General features: G+C 33.1%; 1 protein-coding gene across 1 annotated transcript in view; it reads left to right on the top strand.

Annotated features, from left to right (window-relative positions):
* The window catches only part of DYNC2H1 (dynein cytoplasmic 2 heavy chain 1), a 367421-nt gene that overhangs the window by 90687 nt on the left and 264404 nt on the right, over positions 1-12330 (top strand). Inside the window, exons 42-48 of the mRNA XM_061204011.1 lie at positions 187-446; positions 1132-1378; positions 2426-2577; positions 3791-3935; positions 5915-6017; positions 6587-6754; positions 11636-11766. Of these exons, the coding sequence (XP_061059994.1) occupies positions 187-446; positions 1132-1378; positions 2426-2577; positions 3791-3935; positions 5915-6017; positions 6587-6754; positions 11636-11766 (1206 nt within the window). The remainder of the gene's footprint in view (positions 1-186; positions 447-1131; positions 1379-2425; positions 2578-3790; positions 3936-5914; positions 6018-6586; positions 6755-11635; positions 11767-12330) is intronic.

Here is a 12330-nt window from a genome sequence, read left to right as displayed (position 1 = left end):
GAGTAATATTTCAGATAAAATGTTACTATAATTATTAAGGATATTAGGTAAGTTTAGTGCTTGTGAACTTTTTTTTTTTAAAGTAAGATGATTCTCTTTGGAGCATTTACTTTAAAGAATTAAAATTTCACATACTCTGTTTGGAGCACTGTATATGAAAATCTATCACAACTTTTTCCTCTTAAGGTTTTTAATTGGGCACGAGAATCTCCTCCAGACCCTCACAAACCAATGGACACCTACTATGACTCGAGTAGAGGACGATTAGCATCTTATGTGCTGAAGAAGCCAGAAAACTTGACTGCTGATGATTTCAGTAATAGCCAAACTCTTCCAGTCATTCAGACTCCTGACATGCAACGAGGTCTAGATTATTTCAAACCTTGGTTAAGTTCTGACACTAAACAGCCATTTATTCTTGTTGGACCAGAAGGATGTGGCAAAGGGTAAGAGTAGAAAAATGTTAAACGAGGTGCATATTGTGGATTTATGCTTCTCTCCTGTTTTAAAATGATTTAACAGCTTTTGTTACCTTTTTTTTGGTTAAAGTAGCATTTACATTTTCATGAAGGACTCTTTATTGTCACTACTTGTAAAAATAATATGACTATAGAGAAAAATATGTCTTTTTTTCTGCCACGTTGTGTGTTTTCCAATGGAATTAGAAGAAGATACTCTTAAAAAGAATCTGTGCGTACAATCATAAAAAATGAAAACCTGATGTGCTTGCAAACTACTGTATGCTGTAGTTATAAAAAATGAATCTTGAAGTTAGCTATTTAAAAATAGCTTTTAATTCAGTGGAATTCAACCTATTTCTAGTGCCTCCTGAGTGTAGTTTTTTGGAAATAAAGGAAATATAGATTATTATTTTCACATTTCTAGTAATAATTAAACAATTCTGTAAAGTCATAGTAATTTTTTTAAACTTTTTTTCCAGTGTAAAAATTAGAAAGCTTACCTTCATAGCTATGGATAGTCATGGAAACCATATCTATTTTTACCACTTTTCCCTTAAACATCATACGTAATTTAGAAACTGAAATATTTAAAAATAGAAATTTTGTATTGAATATAAAAAGTATTTTATTGGTTGCATTTACGAAGTCAAATGTTTTATATCTTTCTCAGGATGCTGCTCAGGTATGCCTTTTCCCAACTCCGGTCCACTCAAATTGCTACAGTTCACTGTAGTGCACAAACTACTTCTCGGCATCTCCTGCAGAAACTGAGCCAGACTTGCATGGTAATCAGTACTAATACTGGTCGAGTGTATAGACCAAAAGACTGTGAGAGACTTGTTCTGTACTTAAAAGATATCAACCTACCCAAGCTTGATAAATGGGGGACCAGTACTTTGGTAGCTTTCCTGCAGCAGGTGGGTCTTATCACTTGAAGTGTTTTGATATAATTGGAAACAATTTAATTTCATTAACTTTTCTTATAGATAGAAAATCTGCTTTCCTCTTTAGGGCTAGTTTTATCTAGCATGTGTCATGGAAATTAAACTCTTGAAGCATCTCACACTTGTTCCAGGGCTACTTTCTTTGATCTTCCTCCATCTAAAAATTAGTATTACATCGAGATGATACATGACAGAAAGAGTAAAAACAACCTTTATCCTACACCATTTACCTACCCTTTATTCCTAAAAAAAGGAGGAAAGCAGAAGCTGGGGATGGTGCTGGAGCTGGGGAAGTTTTTGCTTCATTCTTTTAGGTATGCATTCTTCTGAGAGCAGTTAGACTTCCTCAGTCATGCTTCAGTCACTGTGGAAGATTTTTTTTCTTTATGTGATTTACATCACATTAGAAACTCTAAATTCTAAATTAGAGCTTAATATACTCATATTGGTTCACATTTTGCTTTTCTATATAACTGCAGAATATAATAAAATATTTATAGAAAAAAATATTCTTATATTTTTCCTGATTTCTTTCACTTTTTTTTGATAATTGCTGGTGGATTTATACTATCACCTGGATTTTAATATTTATTTGAAAAGCATTTTAAAAATGAGGATAATTCAGCTAATATTAACTGAACACAGAGTCTTTTTAAAATTAAAAAAAAATTTTTATTGGAGTATGGTTGATTTACAATGTTGTGTTAGGTTCTGCTGTGCAGCAAAGTGACAGTTATACCTATACATATATCCACTCTTTTTTAGATTATTTTCCCATATAGGTCATTACAGAGTATTGAGTAGAGTTCCCTGTGCTATACAGTAGGTCCTTATTAGTTACCTATTTTATACATAGTAGTGTGTATATATTGATCCCAATCTCCCAATTTATCCCCCCCATTTCCCAGTAACCATAATCTGATGATGATTGCATTTGGAAACAATTGAATTTTATGCAAAATATACCATGATTAGAAAATCTTAAGCATAAAACACTTAAATATATTTATTTTCAAATAGGTATTGACATATCAAGGATTTTATGATGAAAATTTGGAATGGGTTGGTTTAGAAAATATTCAAGTTGTGGCTTCTGTGTCAGCTGGAGGAAGACTGGGAAGACATAAGCTTACTACCAGATTTACTTCTATTGTTCGTCTTTGTGCTGTAGAGTATGTATCATTGTATTAAAAGATTTTTTTGACTTGGGGAGACATACATTGCATTTTATGAAAGGTATATATTAATGATATTACTTCAAAATGTAGAATATAAAAATAGTCAAACTTAAGCTCTGATGTTATTTTTTTCCTATCCTTCCTAAACTGTAGGCAGTAATTTAGGGTGATGAAGGCTTTAATCAATGCTTGTTATACATTAGAAATAAAACAGAACTGCTTTGTATTGTCTCTAAATGTCAATCTCAGGAATCTGAATGGTGGGTTTTAGATTTAAATGTTTTATGGGTTATTTAAAACAAAAATACAATCAAATTTTATGAAGATAACTAAAAAGAGAATTTAAATTTTAACAAAGTAAAGTTAGGTCATTTAGTGGCTGATAATATTAATCGTAACATACCCATCCATCTCCATGGTCCATAATTGTTACATGGACTCGAATTTTATGACACTGTGTCCTCTGTTATATTTTGCCTTACAAAATCTTGTTTTTGTGCTTTCATGCTAAACTGCCCCCGTCTATTAACATTCTTCTTTTAGAAATGTTACAGCAACCAATTAAGCTGTACTGAAATAGATTTTGGTTTGGGAGAAACAGGTTGATTTTATTTGTTGTTTTCTACTTCTGTAGTTCTAAGGTGGATTACTGCTGTTTGTACAGACTATACTTAATTCAAAATGCTTTTTCTTAAGCAGAATTTTCCTTTGACCCTTTCTAAAGATCAGTGGTCTTTTAAACAATTATGTTTTTAAGTAATTTCATTGGAATCCTCTATTAGAATCCTTAGTATTTGAAAACAGATAATCAGGGATCTGGTTTAGTTGAAGTAACAATAGGAACTGTGAGCCTGGCCTTAGCCCTTGAGTAAACCTTAGAGGTATTTAGGCCTTACAATTTGAAAACCACACAGTTTGAAAACCATTGCTATAACTTAACATTAAAATAATAATTTAGGGGACTTCCCTGATGGTCCAGTGGCTAAGACTTCACCTTCCAATGCAGGGGGTGCAGGTTCGATCCCTGGTCAGGGAGCTAAGATCCCACATGCTTTGTGGCCAAAAAACCAAAACATAAAACAGAAGCAATATTGTAACAAGTTCAATAAAGACTTCAAAAATGGTCCACATCTAAAAAAATCTTAAAAAAAATGATAGTTTAGAATGTTGATTTATTTCAACTTCTTTCTTATATGCTTTTTTTTAGTTACCCAGAAAGAGAGCAATTACAGACAATTTATGGAGCATATTTGGAACCAGTTCTACATAAAAATCTGAAGAATCATACTATTTGGGGTTCTTCATCAAAAATTTATCTCTTAGCAGGATCTATGGTACAAGTGTATGAACAGGTATATATTCACTTACATTGTAGTTTTCATGTCTATTGGTATTACTCCCAAAGGGCTACCTTTGATCCTGATTTGTGTTGATGCTCAGGCTTTCTTTTCCTGTCATTTATTATACTTTTCTACTGGAGAGTGACTCTGTGAGGATAGATGCTTGTGTGTGTGTTAGTCATTTTTGTATCTTCTGGCATAGTTTCTAATAAACACCCAATAAATATTGAATGAATAAATCGGTGGGTAGATGGTCATTCTGCTTTGATTTCAAATTTAGCTTATTTACAGTGGGGTTCATCTTCTTTCCAAAACTAGATCTTTCTCCTGACTTCTACCAGTTTCTGTCTTTCAGGCTTCAAACCTGAGAGTAGTTTTGATGTTTATTTCTTTCCTTTTATCTATGAGGAAATGTCTAAAATACTCTGATAGAGTGGGGTGATACTTGAAAATAGGCATTAAGGATGCAGAAGATATTTATTGAGTACCTTCTCTTTCCAGTGCTAGTCCTAGGGATACAAAGATGACTGAGTCGCTATTCCCTGGAAATCCACAGTCTAATGAGGGACCTGATCATATAAATAAACTATTAATACAGTGTAATAAGTCTATCAATAACAATATGCACCAGTTACAGAGATAGCGTGGAAGAGAGAGTGAATAGCTTTGTTGTGTGTGGTAGATTTTTTTGTTTTTTAACATCTTTATTGGAGTATAATTGCTTTACAATGGTGTGTTAGTTTCTGCTTTATAACAAAGTGACTCAGCTATACATATACATATATCCCCATATCTCCTCTCTCCTGCGTCTCCCTCCCACCCTCCCTATCCCACCCCTTTAGGTGGTCACAGAGCACCGAGCTGATCTCCTTGTGTTATGTGGCTGCTTCCCACTAGCTATCTATTTTACATTTGGCAGTGTATATATGTCCATGCCACTGTCTCACTTTGTCCCAGCTTACCCTTCCCTCTCCCCATGTCCTCAAGTCCATTCTCTACGTCTGCATCTTTATTCCTGTCCTGCCCCTAGGTTCTTAAGAACCATTTTTTTTTTTTTAGATTCCATATATATGTGTTAGCATACGGTATTTGTTTTCCTCTTTCTGACTTACTTCACTCTGTATGACAGACTCTAGGTCCATCTACCTCACTACATATAACTCAATTTCGTTTCTTTTTATGGCTGAGTAATATTCCATTGTATATTTGTGCCACATCTTCTTTATCCGTTCATCTGTCGATGGACACTTAGGTTGCTTCCATGTCCTGGCTATTGTAAATTTTAAGAGGAGATGAAATGTGATCTAAGTTTTGAAAAATAAAGAGAAATTCACAAAGTGGCTGGAGGTGAAAGAGGATCTTCTTGGGTAAAGGGAATAGCATGTGAAAATTATGGAAGTGTTTGTGGAGGATGCTTTTTATAGTATTGGAGTAGAAGTGGGGAAAGATAAAGCTATGTTTTTCTAAATTAATTCAAATGTTAGGCAGTCAAGGCCAGAATAAGAGCAGTGGCTCCATCCGTAGAGAGGAAGGGAGAGGCTCTTCTCTCGTTGGTTATATGTTGAGTTGTGGCACTTTGATTTGTTAAATGTTCAGTGATTTCTTGAACATAAGATAGCTCTGTGGGTCCCACCATTATGAAATGGGTCTGTCTTGCACCCATGAGCACCTTGGAATTATAACTACCATTTTATAAAATTTAGGTTAGCTTTCCTTGAATTCCTTTCTTTAGCAGGGCTTTTTAACCTTTTATTTTTTACCATGGACAACCTTTGGCAGTTTGTTGAAGTTTATGAACAACCTCTCTTAGATAATGTTTTTAAATGCATAAAATATAGAATACAAGATAACTGAGGAAATCAGTAATATTGAAATACAGTTCCAGCCACTGGTAGAAATCGACATTCCTATGACTTTAAGGTGACTGAAAAATTTATAGCATGATTATATATTTAAGAGAGTAGACAGATCATTTACTATATTTTTTTCAGGTGCGGGCCAAATTTACAGTTGATGATTATAGCCACTATTTCTTTACTCCTTGCATCCTTACCCAGTGGGTTCTTGGCTTATTCAGATATGATTTAGAAGGAGGTAAGCTTTCCTTTAATGATTTCAAATCACTCATCTTTCTTTAGAATGTCATATTGTGTGTGTGTGTGTGTGTGTGTGTGTGTGTGTGTTTATGCTGTATATTATATTTGTAATAGGTAAATGAGTATTGTAATTATAGTATTTTAAAAACTAAAATGTTTATATTAAATTTAAATATTAACATTAAATTTAAACATATTAAAATTATGATATTTTATTATGCTTCCTCTCCTAAACTATGATTGTCACTATTAAAACTTGATTTGGGAAAAAAATGTAATCGTTATCCTTTGTAGCCAAAGCATGTTTAATATGCTCTTGGGGATTGATATTTTTATTGAACAACTAGAGATAATAGTGTTTAACGTATCCTTTAAAGAATCAAAAAAGTTTACCAACTCATTAACAAAATGAATTCTAACTCTTTTTCCCTTTTTTCTATTTATCTGATGCCAAAATTATGGTATGTAGATTCTCATTCTCGATTTCTTTCTAATATTATGTTGAAACAGACCATTTTAAAATCATTTGAATTTTATTATAATTAAAGAAAATTTTGCCTTTTTTAGGATCCTCAAACCATCCTCTAGATTATGTATTAGAAATTGTAGCATATGAAGCGCGGCGCTTATTTCGTGACAAAATTGTTGGTGCAAAGGAACTTCATTTATTTGACAGTATTTTAACATCAGTGTTTCAAGGAGACTGGGGCTCAGATGTACTAGACAATATGGCAGGTAATATAGTTACAGAGTTTATGTAAATATATAAAAGTTATGAGAACTTTCAATTTTTTTTTCTTACTGATAGCATGATTTCATATATCTAAACAACTCAAAACTTTGGATAATTTATATGTGTATTACTGAATCACTTTGCTGTAGAGTAGAAATTAACACAGCATTGTAAATCAACTATACTTCAGTAAAATCAATTAAAACAAAAAAACCCAAAACTTTGGATAATTTTAATGTTTTTACCATAAGAGGATGCTCTGTCTTCTTTGCTAGATTTCAATAATTATGTTCCAAACAAAATATGATGACGATAATTGTTTTCTTGGAAAGGGTTGTTCAGACCGTAGTGTTTAACATTTGCAATTCAAAATTGTATTTCCTGAAAGACTTTTACTAATAAAAATAGCCATATATGTGTGATACTTAAAGATCATAGTGAAAATCCATATTTGATTATAATGAACTTTCGCTTGAGAAAGTGACTCATTCCTGTCACTACTCATAACGTCATTAGCACAGAACTTCTTATGTACCCTCTTATGAGCTTCACCCATTATTATGATAAACAAAGCATAGCACCAGTCAAAGGAGCTATGTTGCATTTGCAACTATTACTGCTTAATGACCAATTTGCATTATGAAATGCTGTGGGAGTGATGCATATAAAATGAAAATCAACATGTTGAAAAGGCCTTTGACAGAGGATGACTATAATATGGAGCTCTTTCCTAATAAAACTGCTTTCAAGCTACAAAATGAATTTCTATTCTATTAGAGTGTAAAGCAAGCCTTCAAAAATATTTCATATAATACATTATGTTGTATCTTTCTAGACTTGATATTTGTTCCAGGGTCATAATGACATAAGCCAAGGGGAGTCTTGAAGGTGAAAAGGATGTTAAGATTGATAGAAGGAATTTTCTAGGTGCTGCTTGAGTTTTAGAATCAGGAAATAAGTTCAAAAGAACCTAAGACAGGATGAAATGCTGAGAGAAGCCTGATAATAGTTCAAAGTCGGCTTGATTTTGAGTGAGGTTTTATGTCATTGTGGCGTGTAGTTTTCATGGCTTAGCATGGAGAGGCTCTTGTTCTCAAATGCTGCCATATTTCTCAGTCTAAAAATTGAGTTAATAGTGTCTCGTCTTGCAAAGAAAGTGACATATCCTTTGGGCATTAGATAGTATCAGTGTCTTATCTGAATTCTCTAGAATTTGGTATCTTTTAGAGTCTCCTGTGTAGGACTCAATAAATAATATTTTTTTCTCAGTATTTTACTTTTTAATGAAGGGTTGTATTTTTTAAAAAATACAGGCTTGATATATGTTGGCTCCAGGCAAATATGATTTTCACATAGTAGAATATCTATTAAGAAAAATTATTGAGAAAAATTTTGGATGCTTAAAAATTTTAAGTATCCAAAATTAAATTTTTAATTTTGGATACTGAAAAATAAACTAGATACATTCTTGTGCTCAAGAAACTTGTAATCTAATGGCAGATACAGATGTGAAAGTCCTTGCTTACAATGATAACTATTGCTAATATGTTTGGGTACCACAAAGATTTATGCAAATAGATGGTTAAACTGGTAAATACAATAGAGCATGAAGTGTTTTACAATTAATATAACTTTTCTGAATATATTTGGGATAAATGCTGGATATTAGGGGTGTAGAAGAGTAGAGACTAATTCCTTTTTGAGGAAGTTACTTTGAAATTTTTTAAAATAAATTTTTTATTTTGAGATAATTGTAGATTCACGTACAGTTGTAAGAACTAACAGAGAGAGCACACGTACTTTTTACTTGTTTTCCTTCAACGGTAACATCTGGCAAAAATAGTATAATATCACAACCAGGATATTGACATTGATACAGTTAAAATGGATCAACTCCTCTTCCATCCCCTGGAAACCACCTGTCTTTTCTGTGTTCAATTTTGTCATTTTAACAATCTTATTTTCAATCAGAATAATTCTCTGGAGATAGATGCAGGTTCTTGAGTGTTTCAGTAGTTTATTCCTTTTTATTGCTGAGTAGGTATTATATTTAGACATGCTACCATTTCTTTCACCATTTACTTGTGGAAGGGCATCTGAGTTGTTTTCAGTTTTTGGCTATTAGGTGGAAAGCTGCTATAGGCATTTATGTACAGGTTTTTGTGTGGAGATTTTTGTTTCTCTGAGATAAATGCTCAGGAATTCAGTTGCAGGGTTGAATGGTACTTGTATGCTTAGGTTAAAAAAAAAAAACCTGCCACACTGTTTTCTAGAGTAGCTGTATTTCATTTTACATTTCCATCAGCAATATATGAGTGATCCAAGTGCTCCACATCCTTGCCAGCATTGGGTGTTGTCAGTATTTTTTTATTTTAGCCTTTCTGATAAGTGTGTATTGATATGTCATATTGGTTTTATTTTGCATCTTGCTGACAGCTAATGAAGTTGAACATCTTTTCATATGATTAATTGTCTTCTGTATGTCCTCTTCAGTGAAATGTCTCTTTGTGTCTTTTGCCCATTTTCTAATTGGATTTTTTTTTTAATATTGAGTTTTTAGAGTTCTTTATGTATTTTAGATGCTATTCTTTTGTCACATACGTGGTTAGCAAATATATTCTCCCACTCTGTAGCTTGTCTTTTCATCTTCTTAATAGAGTCTTTCACAGATAAAAAAGGTTTTAATTTTATGAAGCTCAATTTATTAATTTTTCTTTTTAAGGCTTTTTCGGTGTCAAGTTTAAGAACTCTGTCTAGTCCTAGATTTTGAAGATTTTCTCCACTTTTTTTTCCTAAATATTTTATAGTTTTATGTTTTAAGTCAGTGGTCCATTTTGAGTGAATTTCTGTGTAAAGAGTGAGACTTAGGTCACGGTTCATTTCTTTGCCTATGGTTGTCCACTTGTTCCAGCACCACTTGTTGAATAGGCTACCTTTCTGCCTTGAACTGCTTTTGCACATTAGTCAAAAATTAGTTGTGTGAATCTGTTTCTGGGTTCCTGATTCTGTTCCATTGATGTATATGTCCTGCCAATACCACACTGTCTTGATTGCTGTAGCTGTATAATAAGTCTTAAAATTCAATTGACTGATTCCTTCTTCTTTAAAATTGTTTTAGCTATTTCAGTTCCTTTGCCTTTCCATATAAATTTTAGAATAATCTTGTATATATAAACAATGTTGCTGAGATTGTGGTAGGAATTGTATTAGTTCTGTATATTGGTTTGGGAAGAATTGATCTCTTATGTTGATTTTTCCAATCCATGAACATAATATATTTGTCCACTTATTTAGATACTCTTTGCTTTCTTTCATCAGTGTTGTATAGTTTGCAGCATAAGTCCTATAAGGTATTTTGTTAGATTAACACCTAAGACTTTAATTTTTTTGAGCAATTACAGGAAATCAAACTGTATCTTAAAGGATACAATTAAGTGAAGAAGAGGGGAAGGACATTCCAGACAAAGGAAAAAGCATATGCAGAGAATCAAAGGTTTGAGAAAACTGGGGTATATATTGGAGTACAGAGGGAGATAAGAGATTCAAGCAGTCAGTGGAGCCAAATTGAAGCCAAATTGCAAAGGGCGTTGATTAGGAAAAGTTTTTTTTTTTTTTTAAGGCAGTGGGAAGCTATATGTGATATTGGAGTGCAGTGGTACTATCAGATTTTGTTTTCGTGTTTGTTACTCTAGTAGCAGTGAGGATATATTTGATGGGGTAAAGGCTTGTAGCAGGGATATGAGGTAGGAGGATGCTGCAGTAGTCCAGCTGAGAAATGATGAGACATGAAGATAATGAGTTCAGTTTTATGCATGTGTTTGAATGTTTGCAAGCTTTTTGAGTGTCTTTTGGGAATCTACATAAAGTTTATCAGTTCTGTGAGGGTAGAAATTATGTTTGTCTTACTCACTACTTATCTCTAACAGGAAGTACAATGTTTAAATACAGGTCTGTGATAGATAAGTGTTTAATGAATGAATGCATGAGTTATATGTCATTAAGCAACTGGAAATATGGGACTAGACTAGAGCTGGGAGACTTGACTAGAGATACATAGTGAATCGGTTTTTGGTGTATATTTAGATAGTTGATAATCTAATCCACAGAATAAGATTAAATAATTCCAGGGGAGTATTTAGAATTAAAGCATAACAGGCTGAATTTGGATCCCAGTCAAAATAAAAATATAAGGGATAAGTAGAAAACTGAAAAGGAGTAGTGATTGTGGCTTGATGAGCACGGTAATATAGATTCAAGGAAAAAAGCTCCATTAAGGAGATGCACACAAGTCATATTGGGATAATGACTACAAAGAAGGTTTGGATTTCTCAATTAGGGTAACATTGTTGTTCCCAAATAAGAGTTTAGTATAGTGGTTTTGGCAAGTAGAAGATAATGTGAGAAATATGATGGAGAAGGAAAGGAGAACATGAGGTAGCTTGGGGTCTAGGGAAGGTAGGGCTGTTGCTGAGCGCAGCATATGACAAGGAGGATACTGATGGAACAGTCTCCCAGAGGAATTGGGAGATGAAATCTTCAATAGAATGGTGAACAGATTTTCCTTGTATGGTAACAGGAACACTGCTATAGATAAATTTAAGGGAAGTTTGTGGGATTTTTATTTTCTAATTAAAATTTGGTTAATTTTTCTTTTATTTTAGAAGTTAGGGCTCTTGATGATGTTAGTAAATCTGTGTTCTTTTTCAAGAATAATTTTGAGATTGTTTTATTTATTTGCCAATTCAAAGTAATTGATCTTTGCCTTTCTGGGGATGTTCTTATTTGGACTAATTAAGTTAAAAACAGTTTAGTGTGAAATATATCTACTGATGCTCCCATTGTGATTAACACACATAAAACAAAAATATCTTTCATTTCTACAGATAATTTCTATGTTACATGGGGAGCTCGACATAATTCAGGAATAAGGTCAGCCCCAGGACAACCTTTGCCTCCACACGGAAAACCACTTGGAAAACTAAATTCTGCAGATCTTAAGGATGTTATTAAAAAGGTATAATATGAATCATGAATTTGAATTGGGATTTGGTTATGATTAAAGCCATTTTCAAAATATTTATCGTAAGTTTTTTGAGGGCATGAAGTGAAAGATCTTAGAATAGGCAAAACCGGTTCGTATCTTTTGGAATTTAGCCCAATGTGGCAGATCTAAGTAGGTGCACATGTACCTACTTACACAGTTTGGTGTAAAATTGCTAGGATACACGCTGGAAAAAGGTATCTGAGGTTGGAACTATTAAAAAAGTTTAATATTAATTGGGAAATATAACTGCTAATATTATATTAACAGTTAATATAATATTAACTGCTCATTCTAGAGCAGTGGTCTCAAACTTTCGTGAGCATTAGAATCACTTTGAGAACCAGAAAATATTGATGGCTGGATCCCATCCAGAGAAGTCTGAATTCAATTGGTGCTAATCTGAATCTGAAAAAATTCGGAAGAGAATCCCAATTTCTGAGAGGCTTCCAAATGATGTTGATGCTGCTGGTTCACTGAAACTTTTAGCAGCACTGTCCTATGGTGTTTTGTTTGTTTGTTTGTTTTGTCTTAGAG

Source organism: Eubalaena glacialis, chromosome 10, assembly GCF_028564815.1.
Source record: "Eubalaena glacialis isolate mEubGla1 chromosome 10, mEubGla1.1.hap2.+ XY, whole genome shotgun sequence".
In the NCBI taxonomy this organism is placed as follows: Eukaryota; Metazoa; Chordata; class Mammalia; order Artiodactyla; family Balaenidae; genus Eubalaena; species Eubalaena glacialis.
Note: the sequence above shows the minus strand (reverse complement) of the source record. Positions and strands in the feature narration are given on the sequence as shown.